The sequence below is a fragment of the Sminthopsis crassicaudata genome, chromosome 2 (assembly GCF_048593235.1).
Source record: "Sminthopsis crassicaudata isolate SCR6 chromosome 2, ASM4859323v1, whole genome shotgun sequence".
Lineage (NCBI taxonomy): Eukaryota > Metazoa > Chordata > Mammalia > Dasyuromorphia > Dasyuridae > Sminthopsis > Sminthopsis crassicaudata.
In genome coordinates this window covers 518214600-518242183 of record NC_133618.1, presented here as the reverse complement: position 1 = coordinate 518242183, position 27584 = coordinate 518214600, and the positions used below count along the sequence as shown (strand labels likewise).

Genomic DNA, 27584 nt, shown 5'->3' with positions numbered 1-27584 from the left:
TCAGTAAAACCACATAAATGATCTTTTACAAGATCTCGGCAGGTGTCACATTACCCTGGAAACCTCATTTAATTTCACATTCTAAGTGTTTCATCTGGAGGAAAACAGGAGTGGAATGTTCATCATGGCAAAGGATAGGCCGCAGCCATATGATTGGACTGGTTTTGGTGTGTTTGTGTGTAAGTTTTAACCATTAATTGTTCTGGATCATAGTATGGTTTGTTTTTAAAAAAAAAAAAAATCTTTTCAGGTGCTGGTTGACAAATACAACTGGCACTCAGAAAATGATGTGCGATAGTGAGAACACCGGACAGATTCTAGTACTTTTACCATTCTCATGAATAAGGCACAAAATGCACAGATTCAGGTAAACCCACACATAATATTTACAGCAAATTGTCATAACCTGCATGACTTTGGAGAAAAATCTTCACATAACACAACATAAACATAAACAAAATGATTGCACTACTGTTTAAGTTTTTTTCAGACTGCTTCTGTAGGCCAATTGTTGTTGACTTTCTCACACACTTAACAAAAAGGGAAGAGATGGGGGGCATGAATGGAGGTACAGGGGGAGAGGACAGGGAGAATTTTTCTACAGGGAAATATTGGACAGAACCAAAGCATAAGCTTGCATTGGTACGTCCAAAGTGAGAATGACTGGGGTTTGGATTCACAGTGGACAGGTAGCTCAAGCTACCAAATACTGGTGGAAAAACTATGGACTCATTTTTAATACCTCTTTCCCTCAAAACTGGCAAGATCATCATTGAAGGTCGGATGAATAGCAGCACAAAGTTCCTTAGGATTTCTTTTTTTTTTTTTTACATTCTGGCACTGGGTCCCACATCATTCCACCTAATCACCTGAAACCTGGCTCCATTTTCTATCCCAAAATTCAACCCAGTGGACTGCTGTACAAAGACATCGGGGTCTGTTGTTCAGTCATGCTCAATGTAAACAATTCCATAGCATAAAAAAATGCAATGGGTACCTAAGTAGATTCTAGTGTATACACAACACACACACGCACACATACACACACATACACACACGCAATCACAACAGTTTGTTGGCGGCACAAACAAAATGCCAACCATGAAAAAAAAAAAAAATGCTACAGTTGGGCCAGAGACTGAATTTTCAGCAAATTGCTCGGTAACCTAGAAGTTCATTTCTTGGAGACATTACCATCCTTTTTTTGACATTTGTGCAAGAGGCAAGGTGAATGCATACATATTAAATGTTCACATTTAATGGGAAGACCACACAACACGGCAGTCTAAAATGAACCCATTTTCAAGTATTTGCTTACAGATTCTTCTGAGTACTGTATTTGCTATTTATTTATAACCGTCCAGTAGCCCCGTTGCTACACCTCCTTAACTTCAAACAAAAGAAATGGAATGACCAGCACCTTCCTTTGTTTTTTTGTTTGTTTGTTTTCAGCAAGTACTTGGAAGCCTTGCAGTAGCTACATGTGGCAAGTTCGGATGTTGCCAAAGTCAAGCAGTTTCTTTGGCCACTTGGTTCTCTTTAAATACAAGTGAGTCTCTTGTCTTAAGGTCCCCACCTCCCACGTCACCTTTACAACCGGCACAGGCTAAAACACCCAGGAGCAGGACGCACCAGTCTTAGTAGGTGTATTTGTTCAGCGGTCTGACTGACGGGGTCTGAGGGACGAACGAGGGTTTGGGGGGCACGTCGGGTTTTAAGGATGGGGTCCTCTTTATTCCCGTTCGCGGGAGGGTGCCGTTACTGGTATAACTGCTCTGTCTAGAAAGGGAAGGCTGCAGGTGAACGCTGACCGGCGTCCCCTGCATGTAGTCCATCTTTGTGCCTCCTGCGGCAGGCACGTAAGCTCCACGACTAATACTAGGCTGTCTCGATAACAAAACACCATTGGGTGAGTTTAAGTTTTTAGGCATAGCGGAGATGGAGTGCCTCTGGGAGGAGTTTTTATGATAGCCCCTTTGTCTTTCCAGAGAGGTCATGGGGACCCCGGGGGCGGTGGGCACATCCACCCGCTTTGTGGGGCTGTTCCTCGGGAGAGTAGACGGAGGAGAATACAATGATGCTTCCCGGTTGGGGACCTTAGGTGGGACCTCGGACATGTTTCCCATTGGATCCAGCATTAGGGTCTGGTGAGCCATCTGAATATCTCCCATGATGGCTTTGGGGTTACTGCTCGGGTCACTAAGGTGTTTCAAGAGATCATTGAAAGTGTTTCTGGAATCAACAGAACGCCGGTGATCTCTTTTGCTGGATTTGGTTAGAGGGTGGTCGATATTCTGAAGCTTTTTCTCAGCTTTATGAGCATTAGAATTTGAGAAAGATGTGTTGTAGTCGTGGGTAGCGTTTGGAAGAACAATGGCACTGGGAATGTGCCCGTGACTCAGTGGAGAGTGGGGTGGGGGGCTGGAAGGGAAAAATTGAGGGGCGTCTTTCCTTGAAGCACCATGCGCCTTCTCAGCCTGGCTTTTCATGGACTGCAGGGTCTTCTGCTGAAGGACGGGGGTGGACTCGGGGGTGGGAAGGGCAGCTAGCTCCGGGGGCTGCCCGCGGTGATCCATGATCATGGACTTCGTATCTCCGTTGGGCGGGAGCTCTTTACGGCTGGTCAGGAGGTTGGTGTACAGTTTGGGAGAATCAATGTTCTGCTGATACTCTTTGACAGGGCTATCGAACAGACCGTTCAGTTTGGCAAAGCTGCCGCTGGAGTCCGTGCAGGACTGGGCAGACTCGGCGTCCTTGTGGATCTTCCTGGACTTCCGAACAAACAAGTCACGGTAACAGTAAACCGCCACGCCAGCGATGAAGGCCCCCAGAACAAAAGCCGCGAAGACGCACGTGATGAGAACGTTCATGTGTACCATCTGGTTGGAGTCTCCAGATTGTACCTCCCACCTGACACCTGTAATACACACGTAGGAGAGAAGGGAAGGGGCTTAGTCACTTCTCCAGCAGACAGCTTTGAAAAAGCGTCATTATCGTACATGTTCCCGAGGGCTAACAAGCTTGGTTTGGAGGGACAGCTCTCGCAACCTGGCTATGGAATTCCCAGGTGAAAGGATGCTGGCAGCTGAAAGGGCTGCTATCAGAATTACACATCCCTGCCTGCCCTTAGTTACCAGGCTTCCTTAACGACTGAGTGCTTGTCTGTTTACCAGTCTTCAACACCTCACTATTTATAGCATAAGCAGTTTAGATACTCTTAGTAACTTTACGATTTCTGCCAGAAAATTGGGGTGAGAAGGTGTCTTATTGTCTAGCGAGGCAATTCGTCAATTGCAAAGGGATTTGTCTTCTGTCTTTCTTGCTAACCCACAAATCCATAGCAAGGGCAGCTGGTATTATGAAAAACAATGTATGAAGTAACATAAATGTACACACCATGCTAACAGAATCTTGACAATTTGTTAGAATTTTGTTTTAATACCATTGCACCTATTTTGTTCATATACTAGAAGCATTCACTGGGTAGCTGTGAGTCACTAGTTTCCCCGAGTGCGTTTGCTACAGTTATTTCTTCTTTCCCTTCCTGCCTGAGGAATACTCTTAAATTGCATTATAAAATCCACAGAGTCTAGTGAAATATACTAGTGAGGCAACAAAATACAAAAATTTTGAAGAGAGATTTAACTTAGACCTAGGAGAAGAGTGGATTAGTTGGTAATTGTTGGAATTTTTAATGTAACCACAGACATCCCACAGTCAAAACAATGTTAGTTTAAGGAGGAACCTAGCTCTGTTACATGCAATAGACACAACTATCCCAGAGTGGGTGAAAATAAGAGTAAGATTTTGAGGTTTGTTTGCTTTTGGTTAGTTGCCAAGGCCTTTGAATATTAGTTTAGGGGTCAATGTTCAGGGTTATTATAGTTTTCAGTGGCATTGTGTAAGACTCAGAGAGAAGGAAGGATGAAAAGATTACTAAAACAAAAGAAAAAAAAAGAAACTAGAAAAAAGAAAAAGAAACTTATGAATGACAGAATAAAAAGAAACATAAAATCCCAAATCAACAAATAGAAATCATAAATGACAATGCACTGACAAAAAATAAAAACTGTTTGGAAACCTGATATCGTGTTAGATAAATAGTACAGTGTGTATTTTTTTTTCCAGTACAATTTATTCAGTAAAAAGATCCAGCAAACATTTTTTTTATTATTTCTTTAATAAAAATGACAGATGTGGAAAAATGGTTGCTATTTTTTGTTGTTTATTATACCCATACCAGTTAATGTTTTATAAAAACAAATATAGATATATATACAGATACCTATATATTTATTCATTCACTTTAATATTTTGTATTATTTATTTAATTTATATTATATACTTAATTATATTATATATTAAATTTATTTTTATATAATTTAATATATAAAATGTTTTATATATTTAAATAAGTAAATGTATATGTATATATATAGTTCTATAAAGCATTAACTAGTATGGTTATCATAAGCAAGAAAAAATATGTGCGCATATATAGGTATTGTATGTATTACATATATGTGTGTATGTATATACACACAAATATTTTTATTTCTATAAATCATTAATAAATAGGAATATCATCAGCAAAGATAAAAACATGTGGACATGCATGTGTATGAGTATGTGTGCATGACAAAAAATTGGAGCAAAAGTCTGGGCTGCTGGACACTTTAACTGTCCTTAATTTGGAGGGCACCAAGTAGCAAACACTGTTTTCTGGTGTTGCTTAAAGGGCCCTCCAATTTCTTGCCCAATCTCTCTCAGACTATTAGTTCCTTCTGAGAGACATCTATCATATCAGGATCACTTTCATGGCTATTTTTTTATCAGTCTTCTCTTTATGAATTGTCCACAGATGAAAGATCTGTTAAAGGACACATTTAGACTTAACCTAAGGAGACACAAGGGCCTGAGAGGAAAAGCCACGCAAGCAACGATACATAAAACTTTCCCAGTGTCACTTCTAAAAAGCCATAAAAGTAAAAGGAATTAAGGCACTCTCAGAAATTGTTTCTGCACTTGGAGCCTTCAAATGTCAGGTTTCCACTCAGTTTGTAATGTATTCCCTGGTAAGGCCTTACCCTTTGGGATACCTGATAAAGGATCAGTAAAATCAGAAGTGTTTGGTTCATCTTGAACTACAAATTTCCGGGAGCTCGTCAGTTTAGGTTTCCAGGAATCAATCACTTTGGGTGTTATTTCTGGGATACTTGCCATTGTGGTAACAGAAGATGAGGATACCTCCATGTCTGTGGTGGCAAACAGATTTTTATTAATGTGTGTGTACAGGGGAAAGAGGAATGTTCTTCCCCCCTCACTAGTCTGTGGCATTTCTTAACATATTAGAAGGGATATTGAAAAAAAGCTTCTTCCAGCTCTTCACACAAACACATCTGAGGAAACTAAGCTGAATCCCTTCCCTTCCAAGGGAAGAACAAAAATAAAAAAGTATTTATGAAACAACATTAAACAGGTTTCAAAAAATAAACAAACACAGGAAGTTCCCATTGAATACCCCATGGCCATTCATGTTATCCCGGGAGAGGGGAAAAAAAAATCATAGTCCTATTTAGTTTCTATTTCCTTCCCTTTAGAAAGCTATTTAATTTCCTCCTGTTTTTTTTAAAAGCATATTCATAGAAAGTTTTTAAATGCATATTATGTGCCACATACATGGATTTAGGAAAGCCTAATGTATATTCTGAGCAATAAGCTTAATAATCTGCTTAGAAAATAGCTGATCAGGTACATTTGAAAAATAGATTTTTGACCCAGGAAATGAAGAATATCCATAAGTTCTTTTTTTTTTCCCCTGAGGCAACTGGGGTTAAATGACTTGCTCAGGTCATGCAGGCAGGAAGTGTTAAGTGTCTGAGGTCACATTTGAACTCAGGTCCTCCTGACGTCAGGCTGGTGCTCTATCCACTGCACCACCTAGCTGGCCCCACCTGTAAGTTCTGATTATGCTCTTGTTAGATATGAAAATTCTCATTTTACAGATCATTCACCCCTCCCTCCAGAGAGATCATGGTCTGTGGTAGAACCCTGAAACTGGAAGTGCTGGATGCACTTTCTCAAAGTTTCCCCCAAATCCTTGCAGAAATATCTTCAGGAGAGTTGAGTTTCATGCAAAAAGAAATGGAATCAACAAGCAAAACAATGACTGCTTCCCTATAAAACATGCCTTCCTGGATCAAGTTTGCCACCCTTTACTCTGAGAAATGAAGATGCCAGGGAGTTTTAGAAGTGCCAGTCGGAACAAAAACCATTGAATGTTTTAGCATGCCTAGAACAGAAAGCAGCTAAGTGGATTTTCTGGAAGTTTAGAAAACAAAACAAAATAAAAGCTCAAAATTCTTTTACGTAAAGACCTCAAGGATTACATTTCAGATGGATGCAAATGGTCCAGGTCAATCCACTGTGACAAGACACAAATGCAAGTGTGGAAACAGCCCACTGATATCATAGCATATCAGGGCTTGTTTCTGTAATCCATTAACTAAAGCCCTCATCAGGCTAAAAGGCCTGATGATTTCTGTGATCACAAAACACTCTGTAACATTTCTAAAACTTGTAAATACACATTTTAGCAAATGCGTATTTGTTTTATAAGTCTTAAAGGTGAAGAGAGAGGTGGGGGGAAGACAATGAAATCTGCCATCCATTGGGCATAGATGGCCAAGTGAAGCATTCACAATGCAGGAGAAGGGGGAAAAAAGCTAGATTGACTTGCGTGCAGCTGAGATGCAGTCTATGTTAATTAAGGCATCTTTAAAAAAATTTTCTTTTTTTAAAGGATTTGTCTTGGAAAATGATAAACTGTTAACATGCGGCTACACAGAGGTGATGTGTCCAGAAAGACAAAAAGTCTCTCACTACCATTAGTGGGATTATGAGTCAAAGCACAAAAATGAAGGGCTGCCAAACTGCGCAAAAGGGGGGAGAAAGAGGGACTGAAAATGCTGAACTGAAGGAAAGAAAAAGTCATTAATCCAAAAAATTAAAAAAAACTAACCAGATGTTGGACCGCCAAATATTTTGTAATCTGGTGTAGTTGAAGTAGGCAAAATTTCTAAAAGAATTAAAGGAACAAGTAATCAGTGCAAAGTAACCAAAAGAAAGCAAAAATTTATAAATTCTATGTAACTAAAAAAAGTCAAACTAAAAAACTGCCAATTCAAAAAACAAAAACAAAAAACAAAAAAACCTATTCCAACACTTTTCTGTAGATTTCCTAAGCAGTTTTAAGAGGTGAAGAGGGAAAAGAAAAAAGAAAAAAAAAAAAAAAAAAGGAAAACTTCCTTATTGAATCCCCAAGACCAAATAACTTGGCTTTTGCGAAGTTTTAAGTTAAATGCTAGGTGGTAAGGTGAACAGTGTCCTTTTTAAAAAGTCAATCATCAAGTAATGTCCACATGCGAATGTGGCCATCGAGAGCTGTGCAAGAGGCCCAAGTGATCTCGTCTTACCATGGCAGTCCCCAAGTTGTGCTGTGTTGCCATATTCTGTGTCTTGCTCATATCCTCCAGCACTGTGGTTATGGGAAGCAAAGAAGTCCTCAGTTAACAACCTTCATAGGAATACAAGTGACAAGCAAAGCAGGACCAAGAACATAAAACTGGTTAGCAAATAAAGGATAGGGGAAGTTCAAAAAAAAAAAAAAAAGCAGCAGCAGCAAACAATATCACCTACAAATATCCCCTTACTACGATGAATGTATATGCTGAATAACATATTAATGAGGATGCTTAGGATAATGGAACAGTTATTCAGTTTTTCCTCCTCCACCCATATATATCCCTTTTCTGGCTGTGCTTTTTCCTGTCCTTGTGTTTATGTCCATGCTCAATAAGAGTAAAAAACAAATTCTTAGAACTTTGCTAGAATTAAGGGCCTTAAGACGACACACCATCCAATGGAACAACTGAAATTTTGCCTAATGTGACAATGGGCACTTACAGCATCCCAGGTTTCACTCGGCCACAGGCTCCCTGGCTTAGCCAGCCACAGTAAGGGTCCCGAGAAGCAATGCAAGATCTGTATGAAAAATGAGAATAGCAGGTAACTTGGGTTCTTTCCTTACCCAAAAGTCTCCATGTGAGCAGCTTCCAGGTTAAGGAGAAAAAAAGAAAATCAGCTTACTTTTTACACGACCCATAACGCTCGCAGCGACTGAGAGGAATTCTAATAATGCAGCTGGAGAAGGCCACATACAAGGCATGGTGATCTTGATCCAGCTGCAGAGAGATGACCTTTCTGTCCTCTTCACTCTCTGCATTACACCTATTTGGGTAGGAAAGATTTTGATGTTTTAAGTTAGACCCCACATGAACTGGAGAAGAAGGCAAGCACTTGAGTTCTAGCGATCTGCTGAAACCAGGTGGGTCTTCAGAAATGTGGGCAGATAACTTCTCTTAAAAGTAACAATTCACATGTTCAATCTTCTACTTCTTGGAGAAAGACTGAGCCCAAGCAAGTTCAGTTTAAGGCTGAATAAACAGTTCCTAAAAACTGTCAGGGGAAGAATTTTGATGACCCCTAATAGATATGGAACCAGAATTTCTACTTTTAAAAGGGAGAACACAATCATTTGGGACAAATATTTTCCTATGTTTGCAAGAATATTGAAAAAGTGTCAGATTTAGGATTCAGAGACTCTGGGTTTGAAACAAAGCTTTACCACTTGATCTATGTTACCATCTTGGACAATTTAATAAATGTTTCTGGGCCCCAGTAATATCTATCTTTGTAATATCTAACTTCAGTTCAACTAGAAAAAGTGGAGTCACCTTCAAAAGAAAAACCAATAAGGATGTCACAGAACAGATTGGGAAATGTACCTCTGTCCATACACCAGAGAGAAAAGGGGATCTCATCTGTATTGTCAACTTGGTCTCAGGATCAGATAATTTTGCTGTTTTTTTCCCCTCAAGAATTTCAAAGACTGTGTGTGTGTGTGTGTGTGTGTGTGTGTGTGTGTGTGTAATGATAATAGATGTCATAAGCCTGATCAAATTTAAAGTGGGCTAAAAAGTTCTTAAAGATTGTCAATTTTTGTGTTAGGTAATGTACAATAGAGAAACATGACTTTTACAGGAAACAAGAAAGGGAATTTATACTCCAATACATTTATTACCTCCATCTTGGAAGGGAAGCAATATGACAAGACAAAGAATAATGGATCTGGATTTGAATCCCCACTCTGCTATAGTAAAAGCATCCTTTACAATAATTTTATCCAACTCTTTTATTCTGGTGATTCAAAGGATCATATTTCATGAGGAGTTAAAGAAAACACTAAAACAGATGTGTAAAAATTCTTTTTTTTTCCACTTGTAATTGTAGGCTAGCATGTGGCATCCTAAAATATCTCCGCAATATAACAGGAGTGGTGTTGGGTGAAAGCAAGAGTGGATGCATTTTTAGCCTGCTCAGTAGTTCACCTTACTGACAAATCTGGGGTCATTTTTGTTGAAAAATACTCCCATACCAAACCATGACTACTTTAGAGGTCAAGGAAGATAGATTGCTTTATTCACTCAACTCTATGAGATCCCATTTGGGTTTTGTTGTTGTTGTTGTTGTTGTTTTGGTAAAGAACCTGAAGGGATTGGCTATTTCCTTTTCCAATTCATTTTACAGATGAGGAAACTGAGGCAAACAGGGTTAGGTGACTTACCCAGAATCCCACAAATAAAAAGTAAATGTCTAAGGCCAGATTTGAACTTATGAATCTATCCGCTTCAGAATCCCCAGGAGGAACTTAGAGGGAAAGCCCTGAAAATATTGGGGTAGTACTGGAAGAGAGTTCTTGTAAAATATACTTACTTTGCATGGTTGAAAGCATCAATTTCTTCCAGTAACACACTGTCATTCAAGGAAAAAGGACTAGTCTTTGCCAGGATCTTAAGTACTACTCCAGCTTCTGAGCCAAGGAAGATGACTGTGTAGTTTTGGTGTGGACCAGCTGAATGATCAACTGCAATGGAAGTCAACCTATACCTACCCAAGGAGAAGGAAAATGATGTGGTCAAGTTGAGTGCTGAGCCAACAGACAAAGGCCGTAGTAGATCCAAGGGTCATTTCATGAGCAAGCCTACCTGACTCGAGTCTTTGTGAACCAGGGCTCCTCAATGATGGACGGGACAGCAGAGTCCATCAATGGATGTGATTTGATGAAGGACAAAGTTTCATCAGGAAAATCAATTGAAGTTTTGTAAGCCTCTGCAAGACCATGCTTTGCACAACAGCCAGGCCTGAAAGGACCAACACTAATTAATTTTTCTTTCATTAAAATCAAAGTTCTAGCATGCTAATGAAGTTAGTAAGACAATGTGTAATAGAGAAATGAGGATGTCATTTTTATTTGGGGAAATATATTTATTTTGCTTCTCCTCAGAGGGCACAATCAGTAGCAATGGGTGCATGAGGCAGAGAGGCATAATGAGGCTTGAAATAAGGAGATATTTTCTAACAATTAAGACTGTCCAAAAGTTAAATGTGTCTCAAGAAGAGACTAGTTCTCCTGTCACTGGAGATTATCAAATGGATCCTATCTGAATACGTGTAATATGTTGCAGAGAATATTTAAGGTTTAGGTATGGAATGGATTAGATCAGGGAAAATTACCTGGGTTCAGAGATTCAAAAGTAATCTGTCAACAGATTTTAGAAGGTCTATGATCATAATTTTGGACTGGGGTAAAGTTACATCTATATTTCAATATAATTGGTTTCCTTTGCAATCCTAAGTAACTTATTTTATGCACTGAAGAAACATTCAGAAAAGGGGTTCACAGGTTGCAAAGGGGTCTGTAAATGAAAAAAATAATAATTCCTGGACTAGATGGCTTTGTAAGCCATCCCTATTCCAAATGGGAGATTGCATGATTCCATGATTCTGAAAGGACAACAGAGAGAGGCAAGGGAGTGCTGAAGAGACATCAAGAAGAAATGCTATTTCCACTTACATGACTATCCCTCCATATTTGATAACTTGCAAAAGTGTTATTCATAAACTAACTTTACTGACAAATTATTAAGGAAATTGAAGAATTTCAGCAGTTTGTGGGAAATTGGAGTTGGAGGCTTCCTTTTTTCTCTCCCCAGGCTGAGTCTATAATTCTGTGATTCTTTACTATATCAGGAGTAAGATCTCCTAACTCAGAGATCTTTTTTCCTCATTCCTTCCTTCCTAAAATTCTTCTCTTCTTTCCCTCCCTCTTTTTCCCCTTCCTCTTTTATTCTCCCTTTCTTCTTCTTTCCTTCCCTCCCTCCATCCATTCCTCTTTCCTTCCCTCTTTTCCTTCCTTCCTTTCTTTCTTCCTTCTTTTTTTTTTTTTTTTTTTTTTTTTTTTTTTTAACCTTGGCTTTGGGACTTTGTCTTCAGGCACTGCTGTCCAGACAGAATCTGGGGTCTTCTGTTCTTTAAATCTTCCTTTGAACACTTTTTCAATGTCATCCATGCTGAAAGCACACACAGCTGAACCAGGGATACTGTAAGAAAAGAGAAAGAAATAAAAATTAACTGGGAGATTCTAACAAGGAAGACAAGAACTTTTCTGAAGGTCAGGCACTGACTGAGTCCCTTACCTGTTAAGCTGTGTGGTAAACACACCAACCACAGTGGGGATGCCATTGATTTGTATGATGTCTGTAATGGACTGAAGGACATCAAAGTAGAAAAACGAATCCCCAGGGACAGAACAGTTGAGTCTGGCTTTGAGGAAAGAAGTCCAGTGTTTCTCCAGGACCCGCTGGGATCCACCCATGTCATTTTTGCATATACGGGCCACTCGAGAATACACAGCCTGTCCAAGTGAAGAAAAAAGAACAGCAGGGATGTGAATGTGGGGGGCAATGAGCAGAAAGAAAGCTGTTTTGTAATAGATCAATACAAAATGGGAAGACTGTCTAATTTAGAAAACTTTTTTTTTTCTTTTACAAAAAAGAATTATACCAGACTAAGCAAATCAGAGGGAAGGGCTATTTTAGTAATAAAATACTTATTTAGCATTTATTTATATAGTGCTTAAGATTTTCAAAACACTTTATAAATTTTATCTCATTTAAATTTCACCATAACCCTGGGTGGCAGATACTAATGCTATTCTCATTTTACAGAGATGGAAATTGAGGAAGAGATTAAGTGATTTGTCCAGATTCACAGAGCTAATGTCTGCAGTCATATTTCAACTCAGGTCTTCTTGATTTCAGATACTGCACTCCATCTATTGAGCCATCTAACTGCCCCTCCCAGGCATGATTTAATGTTTTTCCAGATGTTCATACTGCCTGTGGAATCTAATATTGGCAGAAAAGTGTACATTTATGTGTATGTGTGTACATATATGCATATATGGGGGTGGGGTGGAAAGTATTAATATGTCAGTTATTATAGAAATACTCATTTTTAAAGTAGTCTATTTTAAAAATAGCTATGTGTCAATCAGGGAAGAAAAAAAGACTAGATTTAGAGGGTTAAGAAACTAGCAAGGACCAGGAACTCTTGTAGACCCATGAAGAGAGAGAAAATAAGAATTTCAAAGCTGATGTTTCTATTTTGGACATTGTTCAAGCCTCCCCAGGAGTCACTCCCCCAAGTTGATGGCTGTCTGGCTAGAAAGGATGCAAAGAGGTTTACTGAATATCCCAGTGCTTTGCCTGAGATCATACAACTAGTAAGAGGCAAAGCAAGCTAGGATTTGAACTCTGACTCTAAATAATACTCTTCTCAAGAGAACCAAAAAGACCTTTTTGGACTATATATGCGATATATCCATACAGGAGAAAGATATCACTGACTTTCCCAGATTATCCTCTTACTCCCACACAGTGTCACATAACACATCTGTTATCATATACTTGCCTTGCCTAAATTATTATGTTCTACAGCAATTTCTCGAAAGAAGAAATAAACATAGTTTCCATATTCTATGGCATGAAGAAAGTGTGGCTCTGAAAGAAAAATCGAAGACAAACTGGTATCTAAAGGAGAATTCGATTAGTATTAGACACTGAGTGCTATGAATGACTGACAGATGTCTCTTAGTTACATACAAACAAGTCAACAGGAACTCTCATATGCCAAAGATTTTAAGGAGTTCAAATATGGGTGTATTCAAGCTTCAATGAACTTGAGTCTTTAATGTCAGCTAATGGACTGTAAAAAGGCCTACAGGGAATTATACTACAGCAAAGGTCTTTGTTTCTACAGATTTATTCATTAACCTCTTTAACTAGGAAAGAAAAACTCTTAAAGTAGAAATAAAACCTTGAATTCCAGGCCCAAAATAACAAGTTCATTTATTTCAGTTCTTACATCTCTACACATTTATCACATTCATCCCCACTAGGATCCTAATTTTAAAAATGCAAGGATGTGCTAAGGATCATATAGAAAAAGAGCCTGGTTGAGGTCAGATTGCCAATCCAGAGCTCCCTTCCCTAGATCCTGCTTCTGGCATATAGCTAACTAAACAGTGTTCTGTCATTGTACCTCCACCCTCCCAGGGCTCTTGGCTGGGTCATACTAGGCTCTAAGATGCCCCCATTCTTCAAAGGTACCTTTTATCCACTTGGAGTCGTATTTTATGGTCCGTAGGGCAGATCCATCACCCATGCTCCGATAAATGACTGCATCACTTGCCAGGAAGTCGGCTACTGTTGCAGAATACAGTTTGCCATCTGAAACAAGAGTTCTGGAATTGGTATAACGAGTGAACAAAACATGAAGCAAAGAGCAGAGGCAACCACAAGGGTCAATGCAAAGCTAACTAAGAGAGGTTTCCATGTCTCAGAGAGCTTATGATCTTGTATTCACAAAAATAATACTTTGCATATCTATCACGTGGGAAAAGTCTCTTGATTTTTCTGTGCCTCAGTCCACATCTGAAAACAGTGGCTGGCTCAGATGGTCTCTAAGTTATAAGTTTATGTTGATACACACAAAAATCCTTCGAGATAATCAGAGCAAATACTAACAACTAGCATTTATTTAGGGATTGGCATTTGCAAACAGTTTACATGCTTATTTCATCTAATTATCCCAACAATGTTGGGAGGTAGAGGTTTTTTTTTTTTTTTTTTTTTTTTGCTTTTATTTGAACCTGTAATTGTATCTATGTGAGGAAATCTTGGTGAGGAAATTTCCTCAAAAGATGCAAAACAACAACTCCTCTATAACTTAAAAATCTTAAGAGACTTTTTTTGGAGCACTGAGTAACTTACTAAGAGTTATTTATCTAGTGTATTTCAAAGGCATCATGTGAATCCGGGTATTTCTGACTCCAATGGTGGGCTTCTGGGTCACTATACTTTACTGCATCTCATAATATAGGTAGTGACAGTATTACTATACCAATTTTACAGATGTGGAAATAGATTTAGAGAAATTAAATGAGTTGTCTGTGAACACATATAGCTAGTATCAGACACACTGGAATCAAATTCAGGGCTTTTTGAATTCAGATCTATCATAAAAATCATCTAGCAACCTAATTACTCGGTCCTTGTTGTATCATTATTTTTATTTTACAGATTAGGAAACTGAGACCCAGAAAATTGCTTTTCAAGTTCATGGAGCTAATTAAATGGTATCACTAACTTAGGATTAGAAACAAGCTCTCCTGGCTTCATATAGAGCAATCTTTTTGCTATAATACATAGAATTTGTTATCATATATATGTATGTATGTATATATGTGTAGATATAGAGAGAGTATATATATATATGTATGTATATGTGTATGTGTATATAGAGAAAGAGAAAGAAAAAAAAAGAGAGAGAGACAGAGAGACAGAGTCACTTCTCTTTTGGAATGATTATAGCTTTCATTGAAATAATTTCACTTTCCATCAATGTCTTCTGGAAACCTATTTAAAGATCTGATTTTCAGCACACCTGTGTGAAAGAAGCTAACCAAGTGGCCATTGGCTTTCCTGTAAAAATTATTCATCCCCTTTAATGTCAATAGTTATTTGGCATCATGACTAAAAAAAGATCTTACCAGCAAAAAGGGCAACATTGGTTTGTCTGGCATCAAATGGGCACCTTGCCAAGCCACTGATTTCTTCCCCATCATATTCTAAGGTATTCAACTGCAGAAGGAGAATAAAGAGCAGTTATCACATCTGTTCTATGTACCAGTTTGAAAGCAACTATGTTTGACTTCTGTTGTAATTCTAAATGACAAATTCTGTCTCTGTCTCTATTTTTCCTTAGCATTAGAGAAAAAACAAGTCACTGGGGTAGAGATTAGAAAACTCAACTCTGACACTGAAATAGTGAAGGTTTAAAAGTCTATAACAATAACAGATAAATCATATCATATCTAACGTACTTACCCTATAGTATCTGCACATGGGATTAAATGCATTTGTGCCACAGACAAAAACCATCTCATCATTTCTTGGAACAAACACTTTAATAAAGTTGTGGCACTCATCCTAAAAAAAAAAAAATCAAGTTACACATTAACAATTTATTTTTCACATAGCTCTCTGACAGCATTCCCAACTTGAACTACTCCAAGTTTTCCACAGTTGAACTCACTTTGTGTTTGCCCTTCATGGCACAGTTTTCTCGATCCTGCTGCCTCGATCTCCATGTTAATTTCTGTTTTAATCAAATTAAAAAAGGGATTAATTTTTTACTTTTGAAATATTTTCCTGGAGAAGAGAGATGGATAAGGGGAAGTAGAAATGGGTAAATTTAAATCAATTTCATTAAAAAGAGCTGCTTACCTTGCTTGGTATCACTTCTGCTTTGGGGATTTCATTTAAATTTACAGTATAAACTTGATCTCTGTTGCAAATAAGAGAATAGGCCATGTTATTAGAAGGCATAAAACTGAAAGCCTGTTGCTGTTTTTTTGTTTGTTTTTACAGATCTGTCTCTTTAATATGTTGTAGAGTCTTTAGAGATTGTTCACCTAAGGAAACAATTTAGTCAACAAAGGTTATGTTTTCCTTGGTAAGATACTTTTGGATCGCTTCCCTACTCAGAGAGAGGTATTATCATGGTAGCTCAGAGTATAAGCATAAACATACTTGTGATATTCAGCTGACTCATTCCATGTTAAGAAATAGGGAAGAATAATTTTCCAGCTATTCTATAGTTTTCAGAAAGAACAATGAAGTGTAAGACCTTAATAGCTATAGTAACAAAGTACTGATGAATGCTTTGTCTCTGCTGTTTTCCCTGCTACAGAACTCTGGGAATTTTCTGGGTAGCTTGGTTTCCCCCATACCCCTTTTATCCTGCCTACTTCTGATTTTTGATCGCTATCTACATATTGCTTTTTCATGAACTAGATGCATTAAAGCATGCCCCACTAGAGAAAAGAATTTTAATCTAATAAACCAACGAGAGGAAAATTACCTGCCAGCAATATAAAGTGTGTCTCGAATTTTCAACATCAGCTGAAAGTCCAGCCTGTGCTGAGATTCATTGCCTGAAGGGCGTCCTCTAAAAACTGGATATTGCCTTGAATCTGCAAGTAAAAATGGCCTGCACCATCAGTCAGGATTATGGAGTTGGAAGATCAATAGACAGCATTGATTAGCTGTATATACTAGTTGTAGAAGGGTTTTAACTAAATTCCTCTGGTAATGTCTTGAATGTAAATGAATAAAAGATGGGAAATGTCAGCAAATGGTCTTTTTTTATACCAAAATTACATGACTTATTTTTGATTGCTTTGGGAAAAACAAAAAACAAAAAAAACACCTGAACAAAACAGCCTGATTTTGTGTGTGTGTGTGTGGGAGGGGGTGTTAAAAAAAAAAAAAAAGGGAGGGAGGGAGGAAGGAAGGAAGGAAGGAAGGAAGGAAGGAAGGAAGGAAGGAAGGAAGGAAGGAAGGAAGGAAGGAAGGAAGGAAGGAAGGAAGGAAGGAAGGAAGGAAGGAAGGAAGGAAGGAAGGAAGGGGAAGAAAGAGAGAAAGAAAGAGGAAGAAAGAAAGAAAAGAAAAAGGGGAAAGAAAAAAAAGAAAGAGGAAGAGAGGAAAAAAGAGAGAGAAAGAAAAAGAAAGAGGAAGAAAGCAAGCTAAGAAATAATTAGGGACAAATTCAAAATTCAAAATGTCTTTAAAAAAGAAAAAGCAAATAAAAATTCCTATCTCTACAAAACATGCTGAGGAATTGAGAAGCAAAGTGCCTCTTTCTTTTGAAAAAGGAATCATTTAATGGCTTACTTACAGTGGTAATCAACGGTATTGATAGGTTCATCGTCCTCAGGAAAGCTGACTGCCCTCAACTGGGAGATGGTTATTAGCAGTATATATGCACAAAGCAGGGGGGGGCCTCATGGTTGGCCAAGGGGGGGAAAAGAGCAGCGCTTCCTTAGAAATCCTGGTTAGCTACCTGAAAAACAGAAACAGGTTGAAAAGATTTCTATGCTGAGATAAAACTGTTTTCTCGTTTGTAATCAGCTCAATTTCACCAGCACCCCCATTCTTCCCCTCCCCATGAACGCTAGCAGATCTGGATGAGGCACCTTTACAAACACAGGGAGAAGGTGGCAGCATTCCAGAACTGATTAAATTTAGCATCTGGGAAGCGTATGGATGTTTGTGAATTTTTTAGGCAAATTTACAAGCTTTTTTTTTTTTTTTTTTGGAGGTAACTATGTATGTCATCACAGCAAAGTCACAAGAACCATAGACAGAAATGCAGGCTGCTGACTTGGCAAGAAGATGGTGAAAGTTGGGATTAGAATTTTAATTAAACTGCAATTTCGTTCCCTTCCCCCAAGCCCCCTGAAAAGCATCCAATACAGAATTTCCCTCCATCTCATAAAATGCCTAAACTGCCTTCACAGATATCCTGAGAGATAATGACAGCCGTCACCCTAGTAACCTATTGGCTGAAGATAGTGTAATGCTACTGCTGTAAGCATAATGAGTTTAAACCCAAAATTTGTGAGTAGTTTTTGTTGTTATTTTGTTTTATTTATCATGGACTTGGCAGTAATCAACATGTAAGAGCCATAAAATAGATGCCCTAGAATATAGAGACAGGTGAGATTGGCAAAAGAAAACTAACAGGGAAAAAAATACTCCCTGAACAATGTAGCCAAAAAAGATGGCAGAGATTAAATAGCTGAGTTGATAAAAAGATCATCCAGGTATAAATATTTTTTAATGAAAGCCCTCAGACACATGCCACATTAAAATGTAATATTAGAACTTACAATATTAGAATATAATAATGATACATAATGTAATTATATACAATATAGCATATTTATTAATAAAATATAATTATTATATTATAATTATAATTTATTATAAGTAATATTTTACTCCAAGTTTTGAGATCATCTCATGCAGCTTTTTAATTTTCACATGAGGAAACTGAGGCCCCAAGAGAGTAAAAACTACTTGTTCAAGGACATGTAGCAAGTTATACAAAATTCTAGATTGAAAATTAGAACAAATCTTACAAGGTCATTTTGTCCCATCTCTTCTTCACCCTATTTTTTAAAACAGATTTAGAAAATGAGGTCCAGAGGGATTCAATATCTAAAATAAGTGGGATTCTGATATCAAATCCTGCACTTTTTACATAGAAACAAATTAATTAAATTGTTGTGCTTTCCCCACTCCCCCTTTTACTACATAAAGACAGTGATAACTGAGGATGAATGATCTGCTGGGAATTTTGGGGTAATCCAATGGGCAGGGATTGAACCACATCTCCCCTATGGTCCTTAAGATTACAATTCACCAATAAAAAGTTTACTCTGGAGGATGTTATTAAAGCTTAATTAATTTAAAAAACAAAGCAGCCACCAAAACCTCAGGTCTCCTACTCTACTCTTTGGATAGCTCTCAATGGGATGGATGGGTATATACATAAAACTCCAAAGACCCTATTTTGTCCAGACTAATTCTACCAAGGTTGGATTGCCATCTACTATAAAAAATACCTAGATTTTCTCCCCATTGCAAAGCTGAAGTGAAAGCATGAGATCATTCCAACTACAAGAGAATTCCAACCTCTTGGCCAGAGGCAATCAGAGTGCTCCTTACATGATTCTTAGAACAATCATACATGTAAATGTGAGTTTGAGGAATCCTGCCTTTGTAAAGAGAGAACAATTCTTTAATAAATATATTGGAGTTCAGATGAAAGGTATCCTAGCCTTCAAAAGCTTTTAAACTTAAATAGAAAATAGAGATGAAAATAGAAAGTGTTTTAGAAAAACTGAGGTTGGGGAGAGGCAGGGCAGTGAAGGTCCGAAATCAGGATGATTATTTGACTTGAGGAGGACAAAAATCAGCTTATAAAATCTGACCAGGAAAAAAGGAAATTAGACCAGAGGTGTCTGTAAGTACAAGACTAGGAAAACAATACTGTGCAGGAGCTGAGGACTGCCTGAATCCAGTCCAGTCCTGAATATGAATATAATGGACAACAAAGAGAATCTTACTTAATCAGTGTCACTTAAAAAATTGTATCTGAGCTAAGAGTACAATGAGGGGGGGAAGTCAGGAAGAGGCATAATAGGAGAAAATAAAAAAAAAAGAGAATATATTTCTGTTAACCCTATTAAGCTATTAAGCTTTTAATGTTTAAAATATAAAATGTATCCTTATTTTAACTATATTAAAATGTTTAAAACACAAAATAAATGTTTATCTTAATATATCTTAAATATAATAAATAAATGTGCTAGATGAATTCTAGGGTGACAGAAAATAAGTATTTTATTTTACATTTAAATATATTCAAGTACTTTAATATATTTTAATATAAAATTATAAAATGAGGAATAATAGTTACTGAAAATTCTACTTAGAATGTTAAATGGAGTTAAATCAAACTGAGTAAAAATTAAATGGGGCTTATAATTTGTCTATTTGTTGATCTACTTATCTATATAGATTTGTATCTAAGCACAGAAAGCAGAGCTAATAAGGACCTTGGGAGCATCATCTAGGCCTCCCTCCTTATTTAACAGATTAGGAAACTGAGGCCCAGAGAAGAATGGGACATGCTCACGGTTATACTGATGGGGAGTAAGAAAAGTGGGAATTAAACTAAGACCCTCTAAGGTCGGTGCACCTTGGGGACTGTTGAAATAGTTTTATGAACCTTAACTGGCTGAGCATGAGTGGTATGATGACGTTAGTACGTGCTAGGCACTATGCTAAGCCCTTCACCAATATTATCTCATTTGATCTTCACAAAAATCCTGGAAGACAGGTTCTATTATTATAATTCCAACTGTACAGTTGGGGAAACTAAGGCATTCAGGTTGAGCCAATTATCCAGGGTCCAGTAGCTACCGAGTATCCAAAGGTGGATTTGAACTGGACGCTTCTTGACTCCAAGGCTCAGTGTTTTATTCTTTTCAACATTGACCTGGGAAATAAAAGGCCATAGACCCAAGATCAAAGTCTCTGTGCAAAAGGACCGCATCAGTTCTTAAATGGGGGAGCCCAGAATCTTTTGCCACAATCCCCTAAAATGGCTCATTTGCTTGGAAAGCTTACCCACCATTGCCCATAGAGAGTGGGAAATCCCATGTCCTACAATTTGAATCCTGTATCAGTCAATGGCTTCCCCAAATTATAGCAAAAATCACTCCACTGCTCTGGGGCTTATCTATGCTTATAATACTGCGTGAGCCTGACTGTTGAACAAAATGACCTCTAAAGGTCTTATACATCTACGGAGGTAAGTTCTTCCAGCCTTACCTTCCTCACAGCGGGGTTACTGAATTCATAAGGCCCTTTGAAAAGGTGAAGCATTATGTAAATATGAGATGCTCTGGTGATGATTAAATTATGCTAGGGCACCCGAACTAAGACCTGTACTACTATGATGGAAGAAAAAGAAAAAAAAAAAAAAAAAAAAAGGAAATTTCTATGCTGTTTTTTGATACAATGATAAAAACTGAAAAAAATTTTTTTCAATTATCTGGATACTTACAAACATCTCTAGGAACAAATGCTAGTCAGGAAAGCTCTTTGACAGCTATGAGGAAATAGCCCACCACAAGCCACCATATGCATTATATGACTACATCCTATTTCTCCCTAGTGCACTAGTGTTTCACAAAGGAACCAAGCCACTAACTATAAAGTATATACAAATACTACTGAAACTAATAATTAAATGCATTATAAAGCTTAAACAAAAGCAGAAATTTAAAAATGATGAGTTAAAGATGAAATAATGCTTAGTACTAGGGCCTTAGGATAAAAAAAAAAAAAAATCGCCAAATCCTGCAATATTTTGCCCAGGGATCTAATGATATCATGTAGAGAGGGACTCGAAGTCCTACAGAGCCAGACCAGGTACCACTGCACCTTCCTGGAAAGGGAGTCTCAGCAGTTGTGACCCTAGCATCAAGGTTGAAGACTGAGTCAGTGCTGACTCATAGCAGAGAGGCTAGCTGCCTAGTGAGCTATCATTTCCTGTAATTCATTCATCTGACACTGCATAAAGTGATTTCTCTTCAAATTACAATACCCCCCCCCCCCCCAGCAACCACATTCTTACCAACAGAACCAATGCTTCCTGTCGGTCACAGCACAAAGTCATCTCCAAGTTCTGTCCCTGTCTCTGCCTCTCTCTCTCTCTCTCTCTCTCTCTCTCTCTCTCTCTCTCTCTCTCTCTCTCTCTCTCTCTCTCTCTGTGTGTGTGTGTCTCTGTGTCTCTCTGTCTCTCCTCCTCTCTTTCTCTATGTCTGTCTCTCTCTCTCTCTGTCTTTCTCTCTGCTTTTCTCTCTGTCTGTCTGCCTGTCTCAGTCTCTGTCTGTCTGCTCTCTCTCTCCCTCTCTGTCTCTCTCTCTCTCTGTTTCTCTCTCTGTCTGTCTGTCTCTGTCTCTATGTCTCAGTCTCTTCTGTCTCACTCTCTCTCATCCCTGTCTCCCCATTCTCTGTGTCACAGCACAAAGTAAGTCATCTCCAAGTTCTGTCCCTGTCTCTGCCTCTGTCTCTGTGTGTCTCTCTCTCCTCCCTCCTCTCTCTTTCTTCTCCTTCCTCTCTCTCTCTCTCTCTCTCTCTCTCTCTCTCTCTCTCTCTCTCTCTCTCTGTGTCTCTCTGTCTCTTTGTCTCTCCTCCTCTCTTTTTCTATGTCTGTCTCTCTCTGTGTTTCTCTCTGTTTCTCTGTCTGTCTGCCTGTTCTCAGTCTCTCTGTCTACTCTCTCTCTCCCTCTTTGTCTCTCTGTCTCTGTCTCTCTCTGTCTCTGTCTCTCTCTCTCTCTGTTTCTGTCTCTCTGTCTCTTTGTCTCTCCTCCTCTCTTTTTCTATGTCTGTCTCTGTCTCTGTGTTTCTCTCTGTTTCTCTCTGTCTGTCTGCCTGTCTCTGTCTCTCTGTCTACTCTCTCTCCCTCTCTCTCTCTCTCTCTCTCTCTCTCTCTCTCTCTCTCTCTCTCTCTCTCTCTCTGTTTCTTTCTCTGTCTGTCTGTCTCTGTCTCTATGTCTCAGTCTCTTCTCTCTCACTCTCTCTCATCCCTGTCTCCCCATTCTCTATGTCTTTCTCTGTCCTTGTTTCTCTATCTCTCACCATAAGGCATTTAAGCAAAACAATTCAATATATCCAATCAGAACTTGGACTGATAATGATGGAAAAATTCAAAGAAACATGTTAGGAGATAGAGATTGGTTTACTCTTGAAAAGCTCTGAAGGCATCCTATAAGTAACAGTTAGCCTTGGACAATGGGCCCTTTTAATTACAACAATAATAATAACAACGGTAGCTAACATTTATACCAGGGCAGGAAACTAAGTGGCACAGTGGATAGCATTTAAAGAGTTCTTAAAGTTCAAATGGGCTTCAGATAGGGCAAGTTACTTAATTCTGTTTGCCTCAGTTTTCTCATCTGTAAAATGAACTGGAAAAGGAAATGGCAAACTACTGGAGCTATTTGTCAAGAAAATCCTAAATGAGGTCACAAAGCATCAGTCAACAAAAATTTACATGGCATGTTGGAGTTTGCAAACCACTTTACATAGGTGATCTCATTTGATCCTTACAACATCCTTGTGAGGTTAGGTACTATTATTATTTTCATTTTATACTGGGAATTTAAGTGACTCTTGAGCATTAAGAGTAGAAGAAAACATTTTCTCTCCATCCTCGGAAGAAATTTTCTCTATGCCTTGCTACGTCTCCAATAAACACTAGCTAGGAAAGTTCTGTTGCAGAAGTGAGCAAACAGTCTAGCATGGGCAATCACCTGTCTTACAGGCTTCATCCTATTTCTTCCTTGTTCTAGTGTTTCATAAAGAAGAAAAAGCCAAACATTAAGCATGGAAAGTAGAAAAATATAAATGTAAGATTATTCTTTGTTTGCATTCATGACATATCCATTACTTACTAGGAAATTTTAAACCAATTTTAACCAAAATTTTAACCAAAAGCTGCTACTCTTGAGAGCTGGGAATGACTTATAGGATGTCCTCAAGGCAGGGGGTTACTCTTTATTATTCATTATACATTATTATGCTACACATACTCTTTAATCCAGCCAACTTGACCACATTTTGCTAATTCTTATATGATAGCTATTTCATCTCCTACTTCCATCCCACACCTGAAGAGTACTCCTTCCTCAATTTACCGCTTTGTTTCTTTCAAAACTCTTTTCAAATGCCACTATTTACATGAGAACCTTTGATCCCCACCAACAGCTAAAGGGCTTCCCCTCTCACCTAAAAAATTACCTTTCATTTACTTGGTATATATTTTATAATATCTAAAAGCACACATTTCTAGTCCAAAAGACTATAAGCTCCTTGAGAGTACATACTTTCATTTTTGTCATTGTATTCGTAATACCTAGAAAAGTAAATACACATTGATTCATTAATAGTTATTCTATATTTATTCACTAATTATAATTAATGGACATTCTATGTTACAGAATATATAGAATATTCTACATTATATTTTATAACATATTCTGCATTATATCCTAAAATATTCTATAATAATATAATAGTTATTCTACATTCTATAATTATCAGAGATTCCTAATCTTTGGACCCAAACATCATTGGGGAAAAATGCTCCCTCAAAGAAGGAGAGAACTCATCTATAACATTATTGGAGTAGGATTTTTTGTTATTATTTTTTAAACTGGGCCTGTGATTTCACTGAAATAAAACAGTGGCTCTCAAATTTTTTAGCTTTAGGACTCATTTACACTCTTAAAAACTATGAGAGCACCTCAAGAGCTTTTGTTTAAGTGGCTTATATCTATCATTATTTGCCATTTAGACATTAAAATGTCTTTGTGTTATCATGAAAATAATTTTGACCTCATGAACTCCTCAAAGGATCTTGGGGCTCAGCCTACAAACTAAGAATCACTAGTATAGAAGAGCTCCCATTGAGGAAACCTTCAAAGAAGGTCAGCACATACTGTGCGATTTTTATTCTTAGTTGCCTGGGGCAATGAAAGGTCAAATGATTTGTCCAGAGAACACAGCTAGAAATTACCAGAGGCATTTTCACCATCCGAAATACTAGTCAGTGGTCTATAAACTTTTTAGTTCAAACATTCCAATCAATAAAATTTTGTTGTGTCTGCCTTCCTAATTTATGCATATTTACTTATTTATAAAACATATATTACTGTAATTAAAGAATTAAATATATTATAAAACTTACACAAAAAAAGAATTAAAAAACAATGAGATAAAGATGAAATAATATTTTTCCTACTGTCTTAGGAAGCAACTATTTTTTATTGAGGTAAAATAGTGTCACAATCAGATCTGCATTTAGGAAAATTATATATATATATATATATATATATAAAGACTTGAGATACAGATATATAAAGACTTGAGATACAGAGACCAACCAGCAAGCTAATGGATAATTCTACACAAAAAGCCTTGAACTATGGGAGTTATTGTGTAAGTACGGAGAAAGGTGATGAGTAACAGTGAGAAGTCTAGCAGGACCCTGAAGTTGTGTATTGAAAAAAAGATGGAATCCTTGATGGTAATGGAGAAATCCTAGACTGGGGGAGTTACATAATTTAATGAAATCTAGAATGCAGATTGCAACATGGCTGCTTATCTTGAGCAAGTCACTAAGTCCCACCAAAACAAACAAAAACAAATTGTTGTGGTACTAAGGAACCACTTCCCAGAAATGCAGAGCCAAATTAGGGTTGCTGCTACTATCCCAATGTGATCTGTGGGGCAGAATATGGGTAAATCAAGGAGAACAGGGAAAGGAAGATTTTCCCTATGACACATTCTGGTATGAGGACCCAGGGTACAGGGGGAGACTGGATGTTTGAATGGCTGAGGGGGAGGTGTGGGAATGTGGTCACGTTGAGACAAGCTCCAATAAGCCACCCTGGGGAAGGTAAGTTAAGGCCCATCGTCCGTCCCAACCCTCTAATTTGTGGGTCTTGTACCGTCTAGAATGACAGGATGCCAGTCTGGAGACCACTATGCACATGGGCTCTGAAGAAAAAACAAAAATAGGTAATAGGGTGTCCAGGGCATTTGTATTTGGTATCCAACTATATATGGGGACTTCACTTTCTGGTTTCTTCTGGTCAGCTCTGGCTGTCATAAATAACAACTCACACTGATAGAGTTAGTATTAGGAAAAGAGGGGTGAGGGATGCTTGGACTCGCACTATCACTGGTAAAAGGAACTCCCAGTAAGGAGATGCCTTCTGCCATGGCCAGCTTTGCAATTTTTAGGCTTAGAGGATTAATATGAGGCATTGAAAGGTGGACTTGTCCAGGATCAGCCAGCTGGTATATGCTTACAAAGTGATTTCCTAACAACAACAACATAACCATGACATAAATATATTGTTTATAAATGCATTGTATAGTAAATGTAATATAAGTAATAAATGTAAAAATATAATGTATGATAAATGTATTGCTATATAAGTTTATACATAATATTAATAATAAATGATACTTAATAATAATGGTACTGGTAATAATGGCAGAATTATCATCAATAATAAACAGAGAGCTTTAAAGTTTACAAAGATACATATCTTTGTATTATCCTCATTTTACAGAAATAGGAGGCTTAGGAAAATTAAGCGACTTGCCTATGGACACACAATGAGAAAATGTAGCAGCTGTGACTTGAATCCAGGTCTCCAGACTCCCTAGTCCAGTGTTATTTCTATCATGCCATCCTGGATGCTTTCCACAACAACTGTAGTCTACTCTGCAACAGCTAATTTTCCCCTTTCTTACTGCCTCCCCTTGGCATCGCCCGGGCTAGTAACAGCCTTTGGATGTCACAAGAAGCATCTTGATGTCTCTAAGGCTCTCTCTGCCACTGTAAAAGATGTGGCTTTTAGAACCACTTTTGTGAATAGCAACAATGCTCACACACTATTATATATGCCAGTAGGCACTGCGGTGCGCCATCAGTGTTTTAATCTCCATTCTCTGAACTCCCATTCAATAATTTAATTCGACAAATATTGATTAGGCATCTGCTATGTATGTGCAATACTCTATGCCAGGTGTCGAGGGAGATACACAAAGACAAATGAGACATCTCTGTTTGTACCTCTTACTGCGCTGTCTCCAAGTCTTCCCTGCCCCCTCCAGATGGCAAAGTATCCCCCCAGAACGCTTGCATGGTGCTTCCTGCTGCCTCAATAACACACCTGTGGCTCACCCAGGACCGAGACTCCTGGAGGGCAGTGCTGAGGCATAAGGCTATATGCAGGAAGCATCCATAACCCTTATCCTTTGATAATCTCTTAACATGTAGACCCTACCTCAAACTTGAAATGAATTCTGGGGACTGCCTGTTTCAGACCAGGACCTTAATATTGCCCTGGCTTTGTTGACAACAGATAAGCCTTATTCACCCATCAGGACCCTCATTGATTTCTAGCCATGTTAACTGGATCCTACCCTCACCCCTTAATAAACTGCCTGTAGCCCCAGGTCAATTAGGTTCTAATCTAGCAGATGGGACAGGGCCACACCATATACTCTGTAAAAGCAGAGCAAATATTTCATGAATCAGTGTTGGTATATTGCTTTCTTTTCAATTTCTGCAGTTGCATCTTACTGTAAATTAAAAAGAGACTTTCCTCAGTGTTATATATATATTTTAAAAATAAATAATTAAGGGCTGCCCTTTGCATATTTGACTAACAAAGTCACTGACCATATTTTAATTGTATTTTTTTCAATTAACAAAAATTGATTTTTCTCTCCCTCACATCCCCTTCCCTTTGGGGACAAAAAAAAAAAAGGAAAAAGCAAAGCCACTGTCACAAATATACAATCATTTAAAACAAATTCCATTGGTCATGTCCAAAAATAGATATTTCACTCTGTACCCTGAATTAATTACCTCTGTTAGGAGATGAGCAGCATACATAAAGTAATACTTGGTCATTAATGTTGATCAGAGTTCTTAGGAATGACTACATCTTCCAAACCCTAAATCAGTAAGCCTAGTAAGACAAAGGATTTCATCATCATTGTGGCAAAGCCTCCTTGAAAAGTATACTCTATTTTCCCAAATTGAGACTGAGCCAGAAAATCCTATTTATCTTTGAGTCTTTCTTTTTAAGCCCTTAGCACCAAGATTCACCGCAGGTA

At 38.0% G+C, this 27584-nt stretch overlaps 1 protein-coding gene across 10 annotated transcripts in view; it reads right to left on the bottom strand.

Moving 5' to 3' along the window:
* Positions 1 to 230: 230 nt before the first annotated feature.
* SEMA6D (semaphorin 6D) overlaps positions 231 to 27584 on the bottom strand; it is an 820805-nt gene continuing 793451 nt past the window's right edge. For 3 of the 10 annotated variants that reach the window (XM_074294394.1, XM_074294392.1, XM_074294395.1), the window contains 18 exons: positions 17203 to 17367; positions 16387 to 16498; positions 15750 to 15810; positions 15559 to 15621; positions 15351 to 15452; positions 15014 to 15104; positions 13572 to 13691; positions 12874 to 12962; positions 11598 to 11815; positions 11370 to 11501; positions 10107 to 10262; positions 9835 to 10008; positions 8149 to 8289; positions 7966 to 8043; positions 7476 to 7576; positions 7022 to 7078; positions 5088 to 5255; positions 231 to 2917 (listed from right to left, as the gene is read on the bottom strand). In XM_074294394.1, coding sequence (XP_074150495.1) covers positions 1638 to 2917; positions 5088 to 5255; positions 7022 to 7078; positions 7476 to 7576; positions 7966 to 8043; positions 8149 to 8289; positions 9835 to 10008; positions 10107 to 10262; positions 11370 to 11501; positions 11598 to 11815; positions 12874 to 12962; positions 13572 to 13691; positions 15014 to 15104; positions 15351 to 15452; positions 15559 to 15621; positions 15750 to 15810; positions 16387 to 16424 — 3069 coding nt within the window. In that variant the 5' untranslated portion in view covers positions 16425 to 16498; positions 17203 to 17367 and the 3' untranslated portion in view covers positions 231 to 1637. The remainder of the gene's footprint in view (positions 2918 to 5087; positions 5256 to 7021; positions 7079 to 7475; positions 7577 to 7965; positions 8044 to 8148; positions 8290 to 9834; positions 10009 to 10106; positions 10263 to 11369; positions 11502 to 11597; positions 11816 to 12873; positions 12963 to 13571; positions 13692 to 15013; positions 15105 to 15350; positions 15453 to 15558; positions 15622 to 15749; positions 15811 to 16386; positions 16499 to 17202; positions 17368 to 27584) is intronic. The other 7 variants (XM_074294396.1, XM_074294397.1, XM_074294400.1 and 4 more) reach the window with 7 other exon arrangements.